At 42.4% G+C, this 17,609-nt stretch overlaps 1 protein-coding gene across 1 annotated transcript; it reads left to right on the top strand.

The window, feature by feature from the left end:
* The first annotated feature begins 2,336 nt into the window (after positions 1-2,336).
* Positions 2,337-16,473, top strand: LOC140717692 (zinc-binding protein A33-like). The gene is made up of 6 exons (XM_073031341.1): positions 2,337-2,808; positions 2,890-2,985; positions 7,905-8,138; positions 11,536-11,558; positions 11,662-11,774; positions 15,765-16,473. Exons 1-6 carry the CDS (start codon positions 2,395-2,397, stop codon positions 16,295-16,297), a joined length of 1,413 nt encoding a protein of 470 aa, XP_072887442.1. The 5' UTR covers positions 2,337-2,394; the 3' UTR covers positions 16,298-16,473.
* The last annotated feature ends 1,136 nt before the right edge of the window (positions 16,474-17,609 follow it).

Here is a 17,609-nt window from a genome sequence, read left to right as displayed (position 1 = left end):
TCTATGTTTTTGGTCAAGACCCTGAGAAGGTGGGAATGAACTAAGAAGCTGGGAAGTGATAGGTAGAAGAGGTAAAGGGCTGAAGAAGAAGAAATCTGATAGGACAGGAGAGTGGACCAGGTTAGAAAAAGGAGGGGTGGGCAAGTGAAAAAAGAAGGGTTAAGAGGGGAACCAAAATGGAAAATGTAATAAGATGGAGGGAGGGGAGGTTGGAAGAAATTACTGTAAGTTAGATAAATCGATCTTTATGCCATCGACTTGGAGGCTACCCAGGTGAAATATGAGGCATTGTTCCCCCAGCCTGATGGTGGCCTCATCGTGGCAGTAGCGGAGGCTATCGAGTGGATAGACATGTTAGAATGGGAATGGGAAGTCAAATTTTGAAATGGATGGCCTTTGGGAAATCCCTCCCTTTGTAGATGGTGCTTGACGAAGCAGTAGCCCAATCGGCGTCGGGTCTCCGCAATGTAGAGGAGGCCATACCATGGGTGCCAGACACAATGGGTGACCCTGGTAGACTATCAGGTGAAATGTCACTTCACCTAGAAAGGAAGAGGGAAGAATGCAGGATAAGAAGGTTGGGGGGGGGGGGGGGGCGGTGTGCGCAGAAGGAGAAGGAGGAATACAAGCTGGCAGGTTTGCGGCTCTGAATGGTGACGAGGGATGAGGTGTAGTTCTGCAGAGACATACAGAGAATGAGAGAGAGAGATGAGTGTTAATCGGAGAGATACCAAGGTGTGTGTGTGTGTGAGAGAGAGCGAGAGCGAGAGATCTTTTCCCTTTTCACACTCTTCCTCCTAATTTAAAAATGGCTTGGGCTGAACAAAAGCAGATGGAATTTAATGCAGACAAGTGTGACGTTTGGCAAACAGGGTAGGACTTGCACCGAAATGTGCAGTAGAACAAAAGAATCTGGGAATGTATCATTCCTTGAAAATTGGTGTTGCACTTATAGAGTTGAAAAGAGCTTCAGAAATCAGATAAATGTTTTCAGAGATAAGAGATACTTTATTTATCACGTACATTGAAAAATCAAAACACACAGTGAAGTGCATTGTATGCGTCAAATCAAATGAGCGAAGATTACGTTGAGCAGCCCACAAGTGTCACCATGCTTCTGGCATGCCCACAACTCATTAATGCTAACCCATTCGTTTTTGGAATGTGGGAGGAAATTGGAACAGCTGGGGCAAACTCACCAGGAGAACATACAGACTTCCTAGAAACAGGGCAGGGAATTGAACCTAGGTAATTGGCAGACATCCCACCTCTCCCGGAAATTCTGGGAGTCTCCCGCATATTGATAGTGACTCCCTGATGCCCGCAAATTATATACAATATCCCGGAAATCAATTTTTTTGAAGGGGGGGGGGGGAGCGAGAGGGAGGGGGGGAGAGAGAAGGGGGAATCCTGATTGGTCTCGCTTTGTGCTAAGTAGACCTATCAGTTTTCTCTGTGGGCGGGCTTTACAGTCGACCTCTTTCTCTCTTTCATTGTCCATCAGTTCAGTTTTGTGTCCTGCAGCGCCATGGCAGAGTGTTTCAAAAAAATAAAATATAAAACGTACTTCACCCCAGACTACACTAAAGTGTACCCCTGCCTAATAGGGGTCAAAAATAATGACAGTGTTGTTCGCTGCACTATATGCAACAGTGACTTTTCTATTGCCCATAGTGGGTTAAATGACTGTAAAAGACATGTAGAGGTAAGTTTAACATTCGTTCATTAGACTTCCAGCAAAATGCTCCAATCTGCCAAGCAAGCCACATCACAATACAAGGAAAGTTTGAAAAAGAAATAGAAAAACTATTTGCATTAGCATTTGGCTATTAGCATTGAGACTGCCAACAAAATACTCAACAAGGAATATGTCATATTCCTTGGTGTGCTACCTCCCTGAAATGAGTTTTTGCGGGGTGTGATGTCTGTATTGGCTCTGCAGCAGCGTTACCCTAAGTATAGGAAAAAATTCGTAGAGCACGGGAGAGAAAATAGCGACGGGAGAGGGTTGGGTGGGTACTACTCCAGCCCAGTCACCTATCGTTGATTTTGGTCTCCAGACAACGTTGTTCCGCTTCACCCTGCACTGCCGCAGCGAACGGGTTCTGTTCCCAAACTAGGGAAAATCTGCAGATACTGGAAAACCAAGCAACACTCACAAACTGTTGGAGGAACTCAGCAGACCAGGCATCAGCCACCGAAAAGAGGAAACAATCGACGTTTCGGACCGAGACCCTTCACCAGACCCCTTCATTTCACCCGCAGCATTTTGTGTGGGTTTTATTCCTCGTTCATTTTCTGAGCACCACAGCGTCTTTAGTGGACAATGGTGGAACAGCAGCATCCTTGCCCGACGGTAAGGCCTTTTAGACCAGGAAGAGCCGGGAGTTAAACATGGCTTCAAAACAACAGGTCGAGAGTTTAACGGAGGAGGTAGTTTGTCCCATCTGCCTGGATTTCTTCACCGATCCTGTGTCACTGGACTGTGGGCACAACTTCTGTCGCTCCTGTATCACACAGTACTGGGAAAAGGAGGAGAGATATCTCTGCCCGGAATGTCGAGAGGAATTTAAGAAACTGATCCTCAGAGGTAATCGGGCCTTAGTGAGATTGTCAGAGAAAGCTCGAAAACTGAGCCCGAATCCGAAATCGAAGAAGACTAAACTTCGCTGTAAAGAACATGAGGAAGAAGAACTGAAGCTGTTTTGTGAAACTGACAAGAAAATGATCTGCCTGATCTGTAGAGATGCGCGCGAACACAAGTCTCATAACTTTATGCCGATTAAAGAAGCTGTTGAAATCTACAAGGTAAAACGGGAAACGAATTTATTCACCCGATTAACCTCACGCATTTTTATTCTCTTACACGTTTGTTCCGTAATATTCCAGGAGCAGGTGAAATCTTCCCTCACGTCGCTCACCGAGAGGAAATCGACAATTCTCCAACTGGAGCAGCAACAGAAGCAGAAGATTTTTGAGATTCGGGTAAGAGTCTCGCCTTCTGACTTTATGTGATCTCATTTAGTTTTGCTCCAGTTATTGCCTTCTTCTTGTGTTGTTTTATGGCGGTTGGCAAACCAGCTTTAAGGTGCATTGCCGCCATCTACTAGACTGGAGTGTGGATCGTTTGATAAACAGGAGGAATGAAAAGAATTGCATTCCCTAAATTCCATATAATAAACCAGAGTCTTTCAGATACTTCATGATATAGGTCCACATTTCCCTTGAACTCCCACCTAAAATGTCTTCTATACCTACAGCAGTTTTTTTTTGTTTATCTGAAGCGCTCCTATCATCTTCACTCTTTTTCTTTCATACTTCTTACATTTTATCAATACATGTTCAACTGTTTCTGGTTGATTACAGTATTCACACAACCCAGTTGGATGTTTCCCTGTTTTATATAATGTGTAATTAAGATTTGTGTGTCCAATTCTTAAACGACTGATGATCAATTCTACCTTTCTATGCCCACCTGAGATGCTTTGGTATCTGACTTGCCCTTGTATTTTGTAGTTGTCTCCCTGTTTCACTCTCATCCCAGTGCTTCTGCCATGTCTCCTCAATACATGATTTTATAATGCTTTTGACTTCCGCTTTGCTTAGAGGAATCTGGACCTCTATTATAGATGATTTGAGTGATTGTTGAGCTATAATGTCCACTTTTTCATTACCCTCCACAACATGATGAGCAGGAATCCAAAGGAAGCTTACTTCTACCCCATTTTCGGTCAGTGTATACAACTTGCATAGAATCTCCAATAAAATATCCTGTCTACTTTCTGATTTTCTTGATTTGATAGAGATTAATGCAAACTGTCTGAACAAATTACTGTCTTTTTGACATTATTTTCTTCTATCCAAGATAATGCACTCAATATTGCCATTAATTCTGTTGTATACACTGATAAATGGTTTGATGTTCTTTTCCTAATGTTAGTTTTGCACTGAGGAATATAGACTGCAATACCCGTGTGGCCAGGCCTGGAGTCTTTCGATCCATCTGTAAATATTACCAATTTGTTTCTAAAATGCAGGTCTATATATTCTTGTACTATCAATTTGATTCCACATTTAGACTTTTAAAAAGTTGTTGCAGGTTTATATCTACTGTATGTATTGTAAAGAGCCATGGAGGAACATCGGATAATGGAACTGTAGGGCGATATTCCATCTCGTGTAGATGATATTTTTGTGCTACTGCATCCCCGATCCATCCAAAGCTATTATAATTTGAATTATTATGTTCCCAGCAGTCTTTTAATATAGCTTTAGCTGGATGTGAATTGTTATGCCTCACGATGTTAACCCAGTAATGTATCATTAGCTTTATTCTTCTAAGTCTTAATGGCATTTCCCCCGTTTCGACTTGAAGAGATGATACAGGTGATGTTCTGAAGGCACCACTACATATCCTGAGGGCCTGAGCTTGCTCAACATCCAGCATTTTTAGATTACTTTCTGCAGCTGACATGTATGCTACACATTGTATGTATTGCATGTATGCTGACATGTAGTCCTCATTAGAGCTTGATAAATACTTAATAGCGAAAACCTGCTCGCACCCCAATCCTGTCCAGCAAGACACCTCAATAAGTTGTTTATTTTTTTACATTTGTTTGTAATTTTCTCAATTTGCATTTTCCATGTAAGTTTCTCATCAAATAACAAACCGAGCAATGGAATTACCTTTACCTGCTCTAATTTCTGTGCATATAATTTCATGGAAACTGGTTTATGATTTCTTGAGAAACATATCACTTGTGACTTACTTATAGACAATTTGAAACCCCATTCATTTGCCCACTCCTCCACTTTATTAATTGCATCTTGCATTTTCCTTTGTATATAAATTAGATTTCTTCCCCTCACCCATAAAGCCCCATCATCTGCATATAAAGACTTCCCCACACTATGTTCAACTTGCGCAAATATGTCATTTATCATTATGGTAAATAGTAATGGACTGCAGACACTAACTTGTGGTGTTCCGTTTTCAACCAAATATGTCCTGGAGTACTCTCCTTCCACCTTGACTTGAATTGTTCGATCAAAAAGAAAGTCTAGAACCCAGTTATATAATTTTCCTTCCACCCCTAATTCTTTCAATTTAGTTGACACTCCCTCTTTCCAGAGCATATCATATGCCTTTTCTATTTCGAAGAATACCGCCAGGACCATTTCTTTATTTGTTTGAGCCTAATTTCAGATTCCACAGACAGACAGATAGACAGGCAGACATACTTTATTGATCCCGAGGGAAATTGGGTTTCGTTACAGCCGCACCAACCAAGAATAGTGAAGAAATACAGCAATATAAAACCATAAATAATTAAATAATAATAAGTTAATCATGCCAAGTGGGAATAAGTCCAGGACCAGCCTATTGACTCAGGGTGTCTGACACTCCGAGGGAGGAGTTGTAAAGTTTGATGGCCACAGGTAGGAATGACTTCCTATGACGATCAGTATTGAACTGTGACTTCCTATGACGCTCCAAGCTAAGTATTGAATCTACTATAGTTCTTCCTTTACAAAAACCACTTTGGTAGGGAGAAATAAGACTTCTTTTTTCTATAAAGTATGTAAGCCTATTATTCGTTCCATAAGTTTACCTGGCTGTGAAGTTAATGCAATTGATTTATAGTTTGTTGGGTCTGATGAATCTTTACCAGGTTTTAGTATTGGAACATTAACAGAATGTTGCCATGCAGATGGTATTTTACCTATTTCCCATATACTATTAATCAGTCTCTGTAGAACTAGAAGTGCACTTCCTGATAAATGCTTCAGCATTATACTCCATACTTGATCCTTTCCAGGAGAAGTTGGCCGTGCAGTCATAATGGCTCTTTCTATTTCTGTTATACTAATAGGAGTATCCAGCACTTCTTCTGATGTTGCTCTTTTGTCAGTAATTCCTGGATTTTGCTTAAGCCTCTCCTCCCTTTGCCGTCTAGCTTCAACTGTCAAATTTTCCGAGCTATGTATGTTAACAAAAGTTTTTGCCAATATTTCTGCTTTTTCTACATTGTTAATTGCCATTATGTCCTTGCTTTTTAGCACAGGAATCTCTGTGCTACTTCTTATACCATTCATTTTCCTTATCGTGCCCCAGTTGAGTTTTTCTTCCAATTTTGTTACAATATTGTCTCCAGTATGCTCACTTTGTCTGTCTGTCATTAATTTCCGAACTACTGCTTGTGCTCTTTTATATTGTATTAATGTTTCTATCGAATGTTGTCTTTTTAACACTTTAAATGCTTTATTTCTTACTTTTATACTTCTACTACATTCACAATTCCACTATGGAACACTTTTCCTCTCTCCTCTACCTTTACTTTTCAGAATTGTTTCTTCTGCCGAATTTATAATTGCTGTGACTAACTTATCATTCATTTCTTCTATATCCAATCTATTTTCATCTAAAATCTTTATGCATCTTGCTTCACTTCTTCTTTGAAGTATCTCCCAATCTGCCTTACTTAGTTCCCACCTTGCCACTTTAGGTCCTTTATTTTGTTCTATTTTAATCTGAATCCTTGTGAGTATGGGATAGTGATCACTTCCTGTTTGTTTTAATATGTTCCAAGTACTGATCCCTGCTAATTCTCCACTTATAAATATTAAGTCTATTGCAGTTTCTGTGTTTTGGGAAATATTATATCTCATACCTTCTCCATTATTTACACATACCAATTTTTTGTCATCTATAAATTCTTCTATCACTAATCCATTTTTGTAAGTATTTTTACATCCCCATAGTGTACTGTGTCCATTGAAATCCCCACACCATATTATTTTCCCTTTCATCCCACCACCCACTGTGTTTAATGTATCTCTGCTTAATCTTCTACATGGATTATAGTAATTTATTATTACCAAGCTTTCTCTGCTTATCCAAATTTTGATTATTATTGATCCATATTTCTGCCCTATGTTGACTATATTATACCTCATCCCACTGGTTATAAATATTGCTACTCCTCCACCATTGCCATCATTTCTATCCTTCCTAATAGATGTAAAACAAAATCTAATTGTGGTTTCAACCATGTTTCCTGTATACATAAAATCTGAGGTTTTTCCTTAAGTTCTGATACATATTTCTTAAATTCTTGACCATTTGTAATAAGACTCCTTGCAATCCATTGTAAAATATATACCGCCATTAAGATCCCGCCTCCTCTGCTTGTGAACTGTTTGATCCTCCATTCAACGTTTCTTTAACTACTTCCCACCTGGTCGGCAATCTTTCTTCATCAAAGTTAATCATAACCGATAAACTATCACATTTTTTTCCATTTCTTGTAACTTTCAAATGTTTGGCCTCAATAATTTTTGCTCCTTTTATGTTCTGTTTAATCTCATCTGAAGTAACTTTAGTTGGTATTCCCGAAATAACTCCTCTAGTCCACTTTCTATTGTTGGGTATTGAACATTGTACTTCTGTCTATTTCTTCTGTCACTTTGCCTTGCTTAGCACTATCCCAACAAATCACTAATAGCGATCCATTTCGTAATACCTTTACTCTTTTGACCTCACTTATACGTTTGTTGATTACCTTCGTCAAATGAATCGGGTTCCAAACATTAAAAGTCTTCGCTCAGTTTTATAATTGCTTTAATTTCATCTTCTTTCAATAGTTTTGCTATCCTACTTTGGTCATCCCCGACTCCTCAGAGTTTGACAGCTCATACCTCTGTTTTCTTTTCTTGCTTTTTCCACTCCATTCCTCTTTCCCACCAACCTCCATCTCTAACTCACTTCCTGAATCGTCACTTCCTCCTGCCATCCTCCGTCCATTCACAATCTAGTTGTTTAGCCAACTGCCATCGCACCAGCAGCCAGCCAGCCAGCCAGTTATTGCGTTCTATAAAATTGTCCACATTTTATTCGGTAGGATGAATCACGTGGCCTGGAGTCCCACATCTCATCCGAATTCACTAAAATACATCAGAGTCTCGCCCAGAAAGAACAGCGTTTAATCGGAAATCTCAAAGAACACGAGGAAAAGGTTGTGGGTCTAATGGAGGAAAATCTTCGGGAGATTCAGGAGAGTTTAACTTCCATTGAGGAGGAAATCTCAATGCTGCAGAAACAGATGGAGCAGAAAGATGATGTGATTTTTCTGAAGGTGAGGACACGTAGTTTGGTTCAGAATGGTATAAGCAGACTCATATTGATGACAAGGTGAGAATGAGAAAGAGATTCTTGTGCTGCATATGGCATTGACGATTTTGGAATTGTCAGCTGAGCAGAGCAATCAGGGCGTAATCCTGTTGCCTGTGTGGGTTACTTTACTGGCCTAGCGTCACTTAATAGACATAACATCAAGCTATGAATATACACTATCATATGTATTTATATTTATTGTGTTTTTTTATTATTGTTGTGTTCTTTATCTTTGTTTTGTACCACATTCAATCCTAAGTAACAATTATTTCATTCTGTACTTGTGTACAGAAATTACATACATAGAACATCGAAACCTATGGCACAATACAGGCCCTTCGGCCCACAATGTTGTGCCAACCATGTAACCCCCTCTAGAAACTGCCTAGAATTACCCTACTGCATAGCCCTCTATCTTTCTAAGCTCCATGTATCTATCCAGGAGTCTTTTAAAAGACCCTATTGTATCCACCTCCACCACCATCGCCAGCAGCCCATTCCAACACACTCACCACTCTCTGCATAAAATACTTACTACTGACATCTCCTCTGTACCTACTTCCAAGCACAATAAAACTGTGCCCTCTCGTGTTCGCCATTTCAGCCCTGGGAAAAATGACATTAAACAATTTTGAATTTTACACAACAAGTTAGAATCATAGAATTATAGAGCAAAACATAGGTCAAATGGTGCACCATCCATCATGTACCTGTTCACATTCATCCTGTCAGTGTTAGTGCTTTCTTTGTATGTAGTCTTCAGTGCCTTAGTCATTCAAGTGCTTTTCTAGGAACTTCCTCAAAGTTGTGAGAGTACAAGATCCCCTCAGGCATTACATTCCAGAGTCCAACTACACTACCTGGAAACATAAAAATCTTCCTAGAATCCTGTCTGATCCTCTTGAACCCTACACCAAAAACTCTGACCTGTAGTTTCAACAGTCTGCCCCAGAGGACATTTTTCTCACTATCTATCATATCACACACGTTTGTCAAATTACCCCCACATAAGCCTCCCCTGCGTCAAGGAAAACAACCCCATATTGAGCTTCTCCAAGTAACCAAGACAATATCCCACGACTCTCATCGCAAATACACCCTGTCAATAATTCCATCACTAAAATTGCATGCAGTACTTTTGGCATTCCTTCTAGATCTAACTGTAAAAATTACTAGCTTTTATTAAATTGACGAAAATATTAATGAACTAATGTACTCTTACAGCCAAGTCCAATGCCCTTAGAATTGCCAAGGACCTCTCCCATCTGTCCCGCAACCTATTTCCATCAGCCAGTGGGTACTGTAGTAGAAGGAAAAGGACTGCTATACTGGGTAACAGCTATTTCTCCAGGCTGAGGGACTTTTTAACACCCTGCCACTACCCAGTGCACGATATTTATGACAGCGACAGTAGGAGTAATCTGATTCTGAGGCCTCTGTCGGTCAGAGTTGACCATGGATATTGTGTCCTAGCAGTCTAGATATGCAACTTTGGGCAGTATGATGTGGAGAGCGAGCTGTCACCATGTACCAAGCTCCCCCTTTCCACGCAACGGATGAACCCAATGGGGACGGGAGAGGTTCCGGAGGATTGGAGGGTTGCGGATGTTGTTCCCTTATTCAAGAAAGGGAGTAGAGATAGCCCAGGAAATTATAGACCAGCGAGGCTTACTTCAGTGGTTGTTGGTAAGTTGATGGAGAAGATCCTGAGAGGCAGGATTTATGAACATTTGGAGAGGTATAATATGATTAGGTATAGTCAGCATGGCTTTGTGAAGGGCAAGCCGTTCCTTACGAGCCAGATTGAATTTTTTGAGGATGTGACTAAACACATTGATGAAGGAAGAGCAGTAGATGTGGTGTATATGGATTTCAGCAAGGCATTTGATAAGACACCCCATGCAAGGCTTATTGAGAAAGTAAGGAGGAATGGGATCCAAGGGGACATTGCTTTGTGGATCCAGAACTGGTTTGCCCACAGAAGGCAAAGAGTGGTTGTAGACGGGTCATATTCTGCATGGAGGCCGGTGCCCAGTGGAATGCCTCAGGGATCTGTTCTGGGACCCCTACTCTTCGTGATTTTTATAAATGACTTGGATGAGGAAGTGGAGGGATGGGATAGTAAGTTTGCTGATGACACAAAGGTTGGAGGTGTTGTGGGTAGTGTGGACGGCTGTCAGAGGTCACAGCAGGACATCGATAGGATGCAAAACTGGTCTGAGAAGTAGCAGATGGAATTCAACCCAGATAAGTGTGAAATGGTTCATTTTGGTTGGTCAAATATGATGGCAGAATATAGTATTAATGGTAAGACTCTTGGCAGTGTGGAGGTTCAGAGGGATCTTGGGGTCCAAGTCCATAGGACGCTCAAAGCAGCTGCGCAGGTTGACTCTGTGGTTAAGAAGGCATATGGTGGATTGGCCTTCATCAATCATGGAATTGAATTTAGCAGCCAAGAGGTAATTGCAGCTATATAGGACCCTGGTCAGACCCCACTTGGAGTACTGTGCTCAGTTCTGGTCGCTTCACTACAGGAAGGATGTGAAAACCATAGAAAGGGTGCAGAGGAGATTTACAAGGATGTTGCCTGGATTGGGGAACATGCCTTACGAAAACAGGTTGAGTGAACTCGGCCTTTTCTCCTTGGAGTGACGGAGGATGAGAGGTGACCTGATAAAGGTGTATAATCATGTGGACAGTCAGAGGCTTTTTCCCAGGGCTGAAGTGGCTGCCACACTAGGGCACAGGTTTAAGGTGTTGGGGAGTAAGTACAGAGGAGATGTCGGGTAAGTTTTTTATGCAGACAGTGGTGAGTGCGTGGAATGGGCTGCTGGCAATGGTGGTGGAGGCGGATATGATAGGGTCTTTTAAGAGACTTTTGGATACGTGCATGGAGCTTAGAAAAATAGAGGGTTATGGGAAACCCTAGTAATTTCTAAGGTAGGGACATGTTCAGCACAACTTTGTGGGCCGAAGGGCCTGTATTGTGCTGTAGGTTTTCTATGTTTCTATAGAACAGCAGAGACCGATACAGTTTGGTAGCAGCAGCGTCGCAGGAGTTGCCAATCAGCATTGAACTCAATGTAGAACAGCTTTAGGAGTAAAACTGTTGTACACTTAATACTATGTCATATGTGTACATTATGTCAACTCGTTCATCTATGGAATACTTTTTATCTGCTAATATTATTTTATGTTCTGTATGTGACATATGTGTTGTACTTTGCACCTTAGTTCCTGAGGAACGTTGCTTTGTTTAGCTGTATGCACGTGTAAGGTTGAATAATAATAAACTTGAACTTGAATTTGCCAGTTATTATCAGTCTCCATCTTTTCTGATTTCTATTCTGTTCTTTCAGGAAGAATGTTGTCAGAAGAAGAGGTAGGATGTTGCCTTTACAGAAAGCATGCATAACTTCATAATATTAGCTCGGGAAATAGTTCGTATTCAAATATCTTCAAATAAATGGTTTAATATTTTGCAGAGTTGGGGAAGACCAGACTCCTACATTTGCAGATGGGGCTCTGATGCTGGAAGAATTCATGTGGCCATTACCATTGCCTGTGTGGAGGGAAATGCTCGATGACATTCAACCAGGTAAACGTCACATAGATTTATTTTGCCTGATTCACAACTTACAATTTCACTCATTTCATACAAGAATGACAGTGCCTCATTTCATGCATTATCTATTGATAATTAATCTTTAATTAAAACCTAGAGCAGTACAGCATAGTAATGAGCCCTTTAGCAAATGATATTGTGCCAAAATAACTACTAATTAATACTTAATTAAGCTAATTCCTTTTGCCTACATTATCTACATACAGTATCTTTCTATTCTCTGCATATTCTGATGTCTAAGAGCCTCATAATCACCTCTATCATACTTGCCTCCATTATCACCTCTAACAGTGCATACCAGGCACCTCATCTCTTGTCCCATATACCTTCTTTGAACTTACTAAATATTAGCATTTACTCAGTAATTAAGTCCACCTTCGGGGCATCAGGTGGAGGCTTCATTTTCCCAAGTATCCACCAGAGATTAACAGTGAATTGCTGAACTGTAAGGTCCACCTGTCCTAGTGATATCAAAGTAACTACAAACGTTTGTATTATTTCTCTTCCTTCCTGCAAGCCCCACTGTTTTCTACTGGGCTAAGAGCTAAAGTCTCCCCAGAGAATTATTTAGGATTGCTGGAATATCTCCTACAGATCTTAAGAGAATTTCTCTGAATCTTCCCATGCAACCTCTCTCCTGGATCCTCTGTTTGCTGATATCTCATTTTGAATTGACTTTATTTCTTACATCCTTCGTATATATGAGTAAAAATCTTTACGTTACATCTCCATCTAAATGTGAAATGTGCAATTTATAGTAAGTTGTATTAGATAGTGTGTACAACAGGATAGTCAATATAATAAAGAAATACTGTTGTGTCAGCATGAATTGAGTAGTCTGATGGTATGATGGAAGAAGCTGTCCCGGAGCCTGTTGGTCCTGGCTTTTATGCTGTGGTACCGTTTCCTGGATGGTAGCAGCTGGAACAGTTTGTGGTTGGGGTGACTTGGGTGACTTTTTACACACCTGTCTTTGTAAATGTCCTGACTAGTGGGAAGTTCACAACTACAGATGTGCTGGGCTGTCCGCATCACTCTCTGCAGAGTCCTGCAATTGAGGGAAGTACAGTTCCCATACCAGGCAGTGATGCAGCCAGTCAGGATGCTCCAACTATGCCCCTGTAGAAAGTTCAAAGGATTTGGGGGCCCATACCAAACTTCTTCAACCGTCTGAGGTGAAAGAGGCGCTGTTGTGCCTTTTTCATCACACAGCCAGTATGTACAGACCACGTGTTTCCCCATTAAAGAGAATTGTGTCTACTCAAACTTAAAACTAGATAGAGAGTTCAGATGAGATGTAAAAAAATAAAAGGCCAGAATGCATTGGCAATAAACTTAAACTGATGGTACATGCTCGCTAAAGTTAGTTTGTGCTGTACAATACAATCCTCTCCTACGCGCATTCTCTGTCTCTCTTTAGTCTGAGTCATAACGACGGGGGAAAGAATGCCAAGCCACTGATAATCTGTCCTCAAGATATAACATTTCAAAGTTCAAAGGAAATTTATTATCCAAGTACATATATGTCACCATATACAAGCCGGAGATTCATTATCTTGTGGGCATGCTTGGTAAATACAAGAAACACAACAAAATAATTGAAAAACTGCTCTCAGCCGAAAAAAAAACTTTGCAATTACAAAATAAATAAATAAGCAATAAATATTAGAATATGAGATGAAGAGTCCTTGAAAATGAGTCTGTAGATTGTCAGAACAGTTCAGCAATGTGGCGAGTGAAGTTGAGTGAATTTATCCCCACGGGTTCAGGAGCCTGATGATTGAGGGGTGATCATCGTTCATGAACCTGGTGATGCAGGTCCTGAGGTTGTGCCTTCTCTCAGTAGCAAGAAGAGAGCATGGCCTGGGTGGTGGGGGTCCCTGACGATGGATGTTGCTTTCCTGCGACAGCGCTCCACATTGATGTGCTCAATGGCAGGGAGGGCTCTATCCGTGATGGGCTGGGCCATATCCACTACTTATTATAGAAAAGCAGTTCTTGATTTTACACGATGGTGGATATCGGAAAAAAAAAAGCATTAATCCTGGATTAAATCAACATTTTTAGGGAATGGATACTTGGCATTTTACATGTGAATTTGACAGTTTTTCCATGGGGTTACAGCTTTAATTTCTAGTGGGAACGTAGTTAAATGTACTAGAGTCAGCCAAAGTGGAAGAGAGAGAGCTTTTGGCTCCATCTCACAGTGAACGGGGGAAGGTGTTATGTTTTCTTGTTGCTCAATGTAAATGCTTGATATTTCAGGCTGAGATCATACATCAGGACTGGAAAGGAAGGGAAAAGAGGTCAGAACAAGAATGTGGGGGTAGGGGAGGAAGACTTACAAGGTGGCAGGTGATAGGTGAAACTGGGAGAGGGTGAAGTAAAGAGCTGAGAAGTTGATTGGTAGAAGAGACAAGGGGAATTCTGATGGGAGAGGACAGATGACCATGGAAGAAAGGGAAAGTGGAGGAGCACGTATAAGGTGACGAGGACGTAAAGAGAGAAGGTGTGAGGGAGGAAACAGGAATGGGGAATGGTTAATGAGAGGAGTTGTGGAGGGTAATTACTGGAAGTTTGAGAATTCGATGTTCATGCCATCAGGTTAGAGTCTACCCAGGTGGAATATATGGTGTTGCTTCTCCAATCTGAGTGTGGCCTTATCGTGGCAGTAGAGGAGGCCAGGGACTGACATGTTGGAATGGGAATGGGAAATAGAATTGAAATGAGTGGCCACTGGGATATTCCACTTTTTGAGGTGGATAGAGCCAAGGTGCTGGATGAAGCTCTCTTCCAATTTACATCAGGTCTCACCGATATACAGTGGGCCACACCAGGAGCACCAATACAGTAGGTGACCCCAACAAACTCACGGGCAAAGACTCACCTCACCTGGTAGGACTTTTTGGTGCCCTGAGCTGTAGTGAGGGAGGAGGTGTAGGGGCAGGTGTAGCACTTGTTCCACTTGCAAAGATAAGTACCAGGAGGGAGATCTGTGGAGAGAGACATGTGGACAAGGGAGTCGAATAAGGAGTGACCCCTATGGAAAGCAGAAAGTGGGGGGAGGGGAAGATGTGCTCAGTGGTGGGATCCGCTAGAGATGGCGGAAGTTACGGAGAATGATGTGCTAGATGCGGAGGCCTAGTGGGGTGGTAGGTGAGGACAAGAGGAACCCTATCCCTAGTGGGGTGATGGCAGATATGCATGAAATGGAAAAGATGCTGGTGAGGGTAAAGTTGGTGGTGGAGGAAGGTAACCATTTTTTTTTGAAGAAGGATAACTTCTCTGCTATTCAACTGAAAAGCCTCATCCTGAGAGCATATGTGGCAGAGACGGAGGAATTGAGAGAAGGGGATGGCATTTTTACAAGTGTCAGGATGGGAAGAGGTATGGTCCAGGTAGCTGTGAAAGCCGATGGGTTTATAAAAGATATCAGTAAATAGATTGTCTCCAGAGATGGAGACAGAGAAATCATGCTATGAGAGAGTGGTGTCAGAAATGGACCAAGTAAATTTGAGGGCAGGGTGGAAGTTGGAAGCAAAGTTGATGAAATTGACCAGTTCAGGGTGAAGCATCAATGTAGTGGAGGAAGTGTTGTAGGCTTGAAGCATGGACTGTTCCACATACCCGACAAACAGGCAGGATTTGCTGGCACCCATGCCAGTGCCCATGGCTACACCTTGGTGAGGAGCTCAAGGAAAAATTGATGAGGGTGAGGACCAGTTCTACCAAATGGAGGAGAGTGGTGGTGGAGGAGAACTAGTAAGCTCTGTTGTCCAGAAAGAAGCAGAGAGCTTTAAGGCCCTCCTAATGCTTAACATCTAGGTTGTCTCTACAATGTGAAATGATTTCTGTACCTGAGGCTCTCCCCTGGTTCAGGGCCATGCTGTCAAGATTTTCCCTACCCCACTCCCCCTCCCCCTCCCATCTCTGGGAAGTCTAATTCATTGCTTCTTGTCCCAGACTCTGTTACCCTGGATGTGGAAACGGCGGCTCCGTGGCTTGAGGTATCTGAGGACCTGAAGAGTGTTAGACGGACTCAGAGATCGAGAAGCCTCCCGGACACTGGGAAGAGATTCACTCAACAGGCTTGTGTGCTGGGATTGGAGGGATTCACATCAGGGAGACATTACTGGGAGGTGGAGGTGGCGGGGAACCGGGGCTGGTGTTTGGGAGTCGCCGCCGAATCTGTGGAGAGGAAGGATGTTGTCTTAGCGAGACCGGAAAGTGGAGTCTGGAGTATCGAGCGATGGGATGACAGGCTCAGTGCGATGGCCTGCCCCAAGTCCCAACTCCCTGCCAGTCCCATCCCCAGGAGGGTGGGCGTTTATCTCAGTTACGAGTCCGGGACTGTTTCATTTTACAACGGGAACATCAAAAGTCATCTCCACACCTTTGCTGGCAATAAGTTCATGGAGAAACTTTATCCTTTCTTCTGGATAGGGGATAAGAACCAGTGGCTGAGAATCTGCTCTGGTTCTACTCCAGGTCTGTAAAGTCAGTCAGAACTGGCGTCTGGAGCAGGACTCAGGGACTGTGAGGCAGGTTGATGCCGAACAGGTCTGGATTAAATTCTAAATTTGACATCGTTAATCGCAGTGGGTCCAGAAACAATATTGGTGGAAATATTAGTGTTGGAAGAATGAATAAATAACAAGATATTAGAACTGTATATCAATTAATTTTTATGTGTTAAGGGCATCTGTCAATGGTACAGAAACACTGCCCCACTGTAAAGTGCAGAAAGCACAAATTGGAACAGACTCCTTTCGGTGGATGGGCAGAATGGTGTCACTGATACTGTGAACAATTTTGTGTTTCCATCTGGCTGACGTAATATTCCGTCCTCTCAGATCTACCCAGCTCCCTGCTTCCTTGCAACCTATCATTGAGACCAGTGAGCATCTGGATAACGTTTGATTGGTTGCAAAGTGAGCCCCATCCCCATGAGTGGGCTGAACAAGGGCAGGAGTTTGAAAGAAGGAGAGAGTAGACCTGGGGAGAGGGCTTAGATCGGCAGTTGTACCTCAGGGAAAGGCTACAACACCAGCCTGGGCAGAGTAGACTCAGGCAGAGGTCCTGTCAGATCTTTTCAGCTACACAAAGGATGCCCGCCGTGGATTGTGGTCTCACAAGCATGCTGGAAGTACAAAGCAACACACACAAAAAGCTCGAGGAACTCAGCAGGCTAGGCAGTATCTATGAAAAAGAGTAAACAATCGACATTCTGGGCCAAGACCCTTTATCAGGATTTGATTTGATTCATCAGGACTGGGAGGAAAGAGAAGTCTGTGGAAGAAGGTGGGGAGTGGGGTGAGGGGAGGTTGATGTACATGGTGGCAGGTGACAGGTGAAACTGGGCAAAGGGGAGGGGGTGAAGTAGAGAGCTGGCAAGTTTATTGGTGAAAGAGGTAAAGAGCTGGAATCTGATAGGAGAATATAGAAGACCATTGAAGAAAGGGAAGGAGGAGCACCAGAGAGCTGGTGATGGGCAAGTAAGGAGGTAAGGTGAGAGAGGAAAACAGGAATGGGGAATGGTGAAGGAGAAGGGGTGGGCAATTACCTGAAGTTCGAAAATCGATGTTCATGCCATCAGGATGGAGGTTACCCAGATGGAATATAAGGTGTTAATCCTCCAACCTGAGTATGGCTTCATTGCGGCAGTAGAGGTGACCATGGTCTGATGTGTTGCATTGGGAATGGGAAGTAAAATTGAAATGGGTGGCTACCAGGAGATCCTGCCTTTTCCAGTGGATGGAGCGTAGGTCTCCCAATCTACTTTGTGTCTCTCTGATAAACAGGAGGCCA

The sequence above is a fragment of the Hemitrygon akajei genome, chromosome 2 (assembly GCF_048418815.1).
Source record: "Hemitrygon akajei chromosome 2, sHemAka1.3, whole genome shotgun sequence".
In the NCBI taxonomy this organism is placed as follows: Eukaryota; Metazoa; Chordata; class Chondrichthyes; order Myliobatiformes; family Dasyatidae; genus Hemitrygon; species Hemitrygon akajei.
Note: the sequence above shows the minus strand (reverse complement) of the source record. Positions and strands in the feature narration are given on the sequence as shown.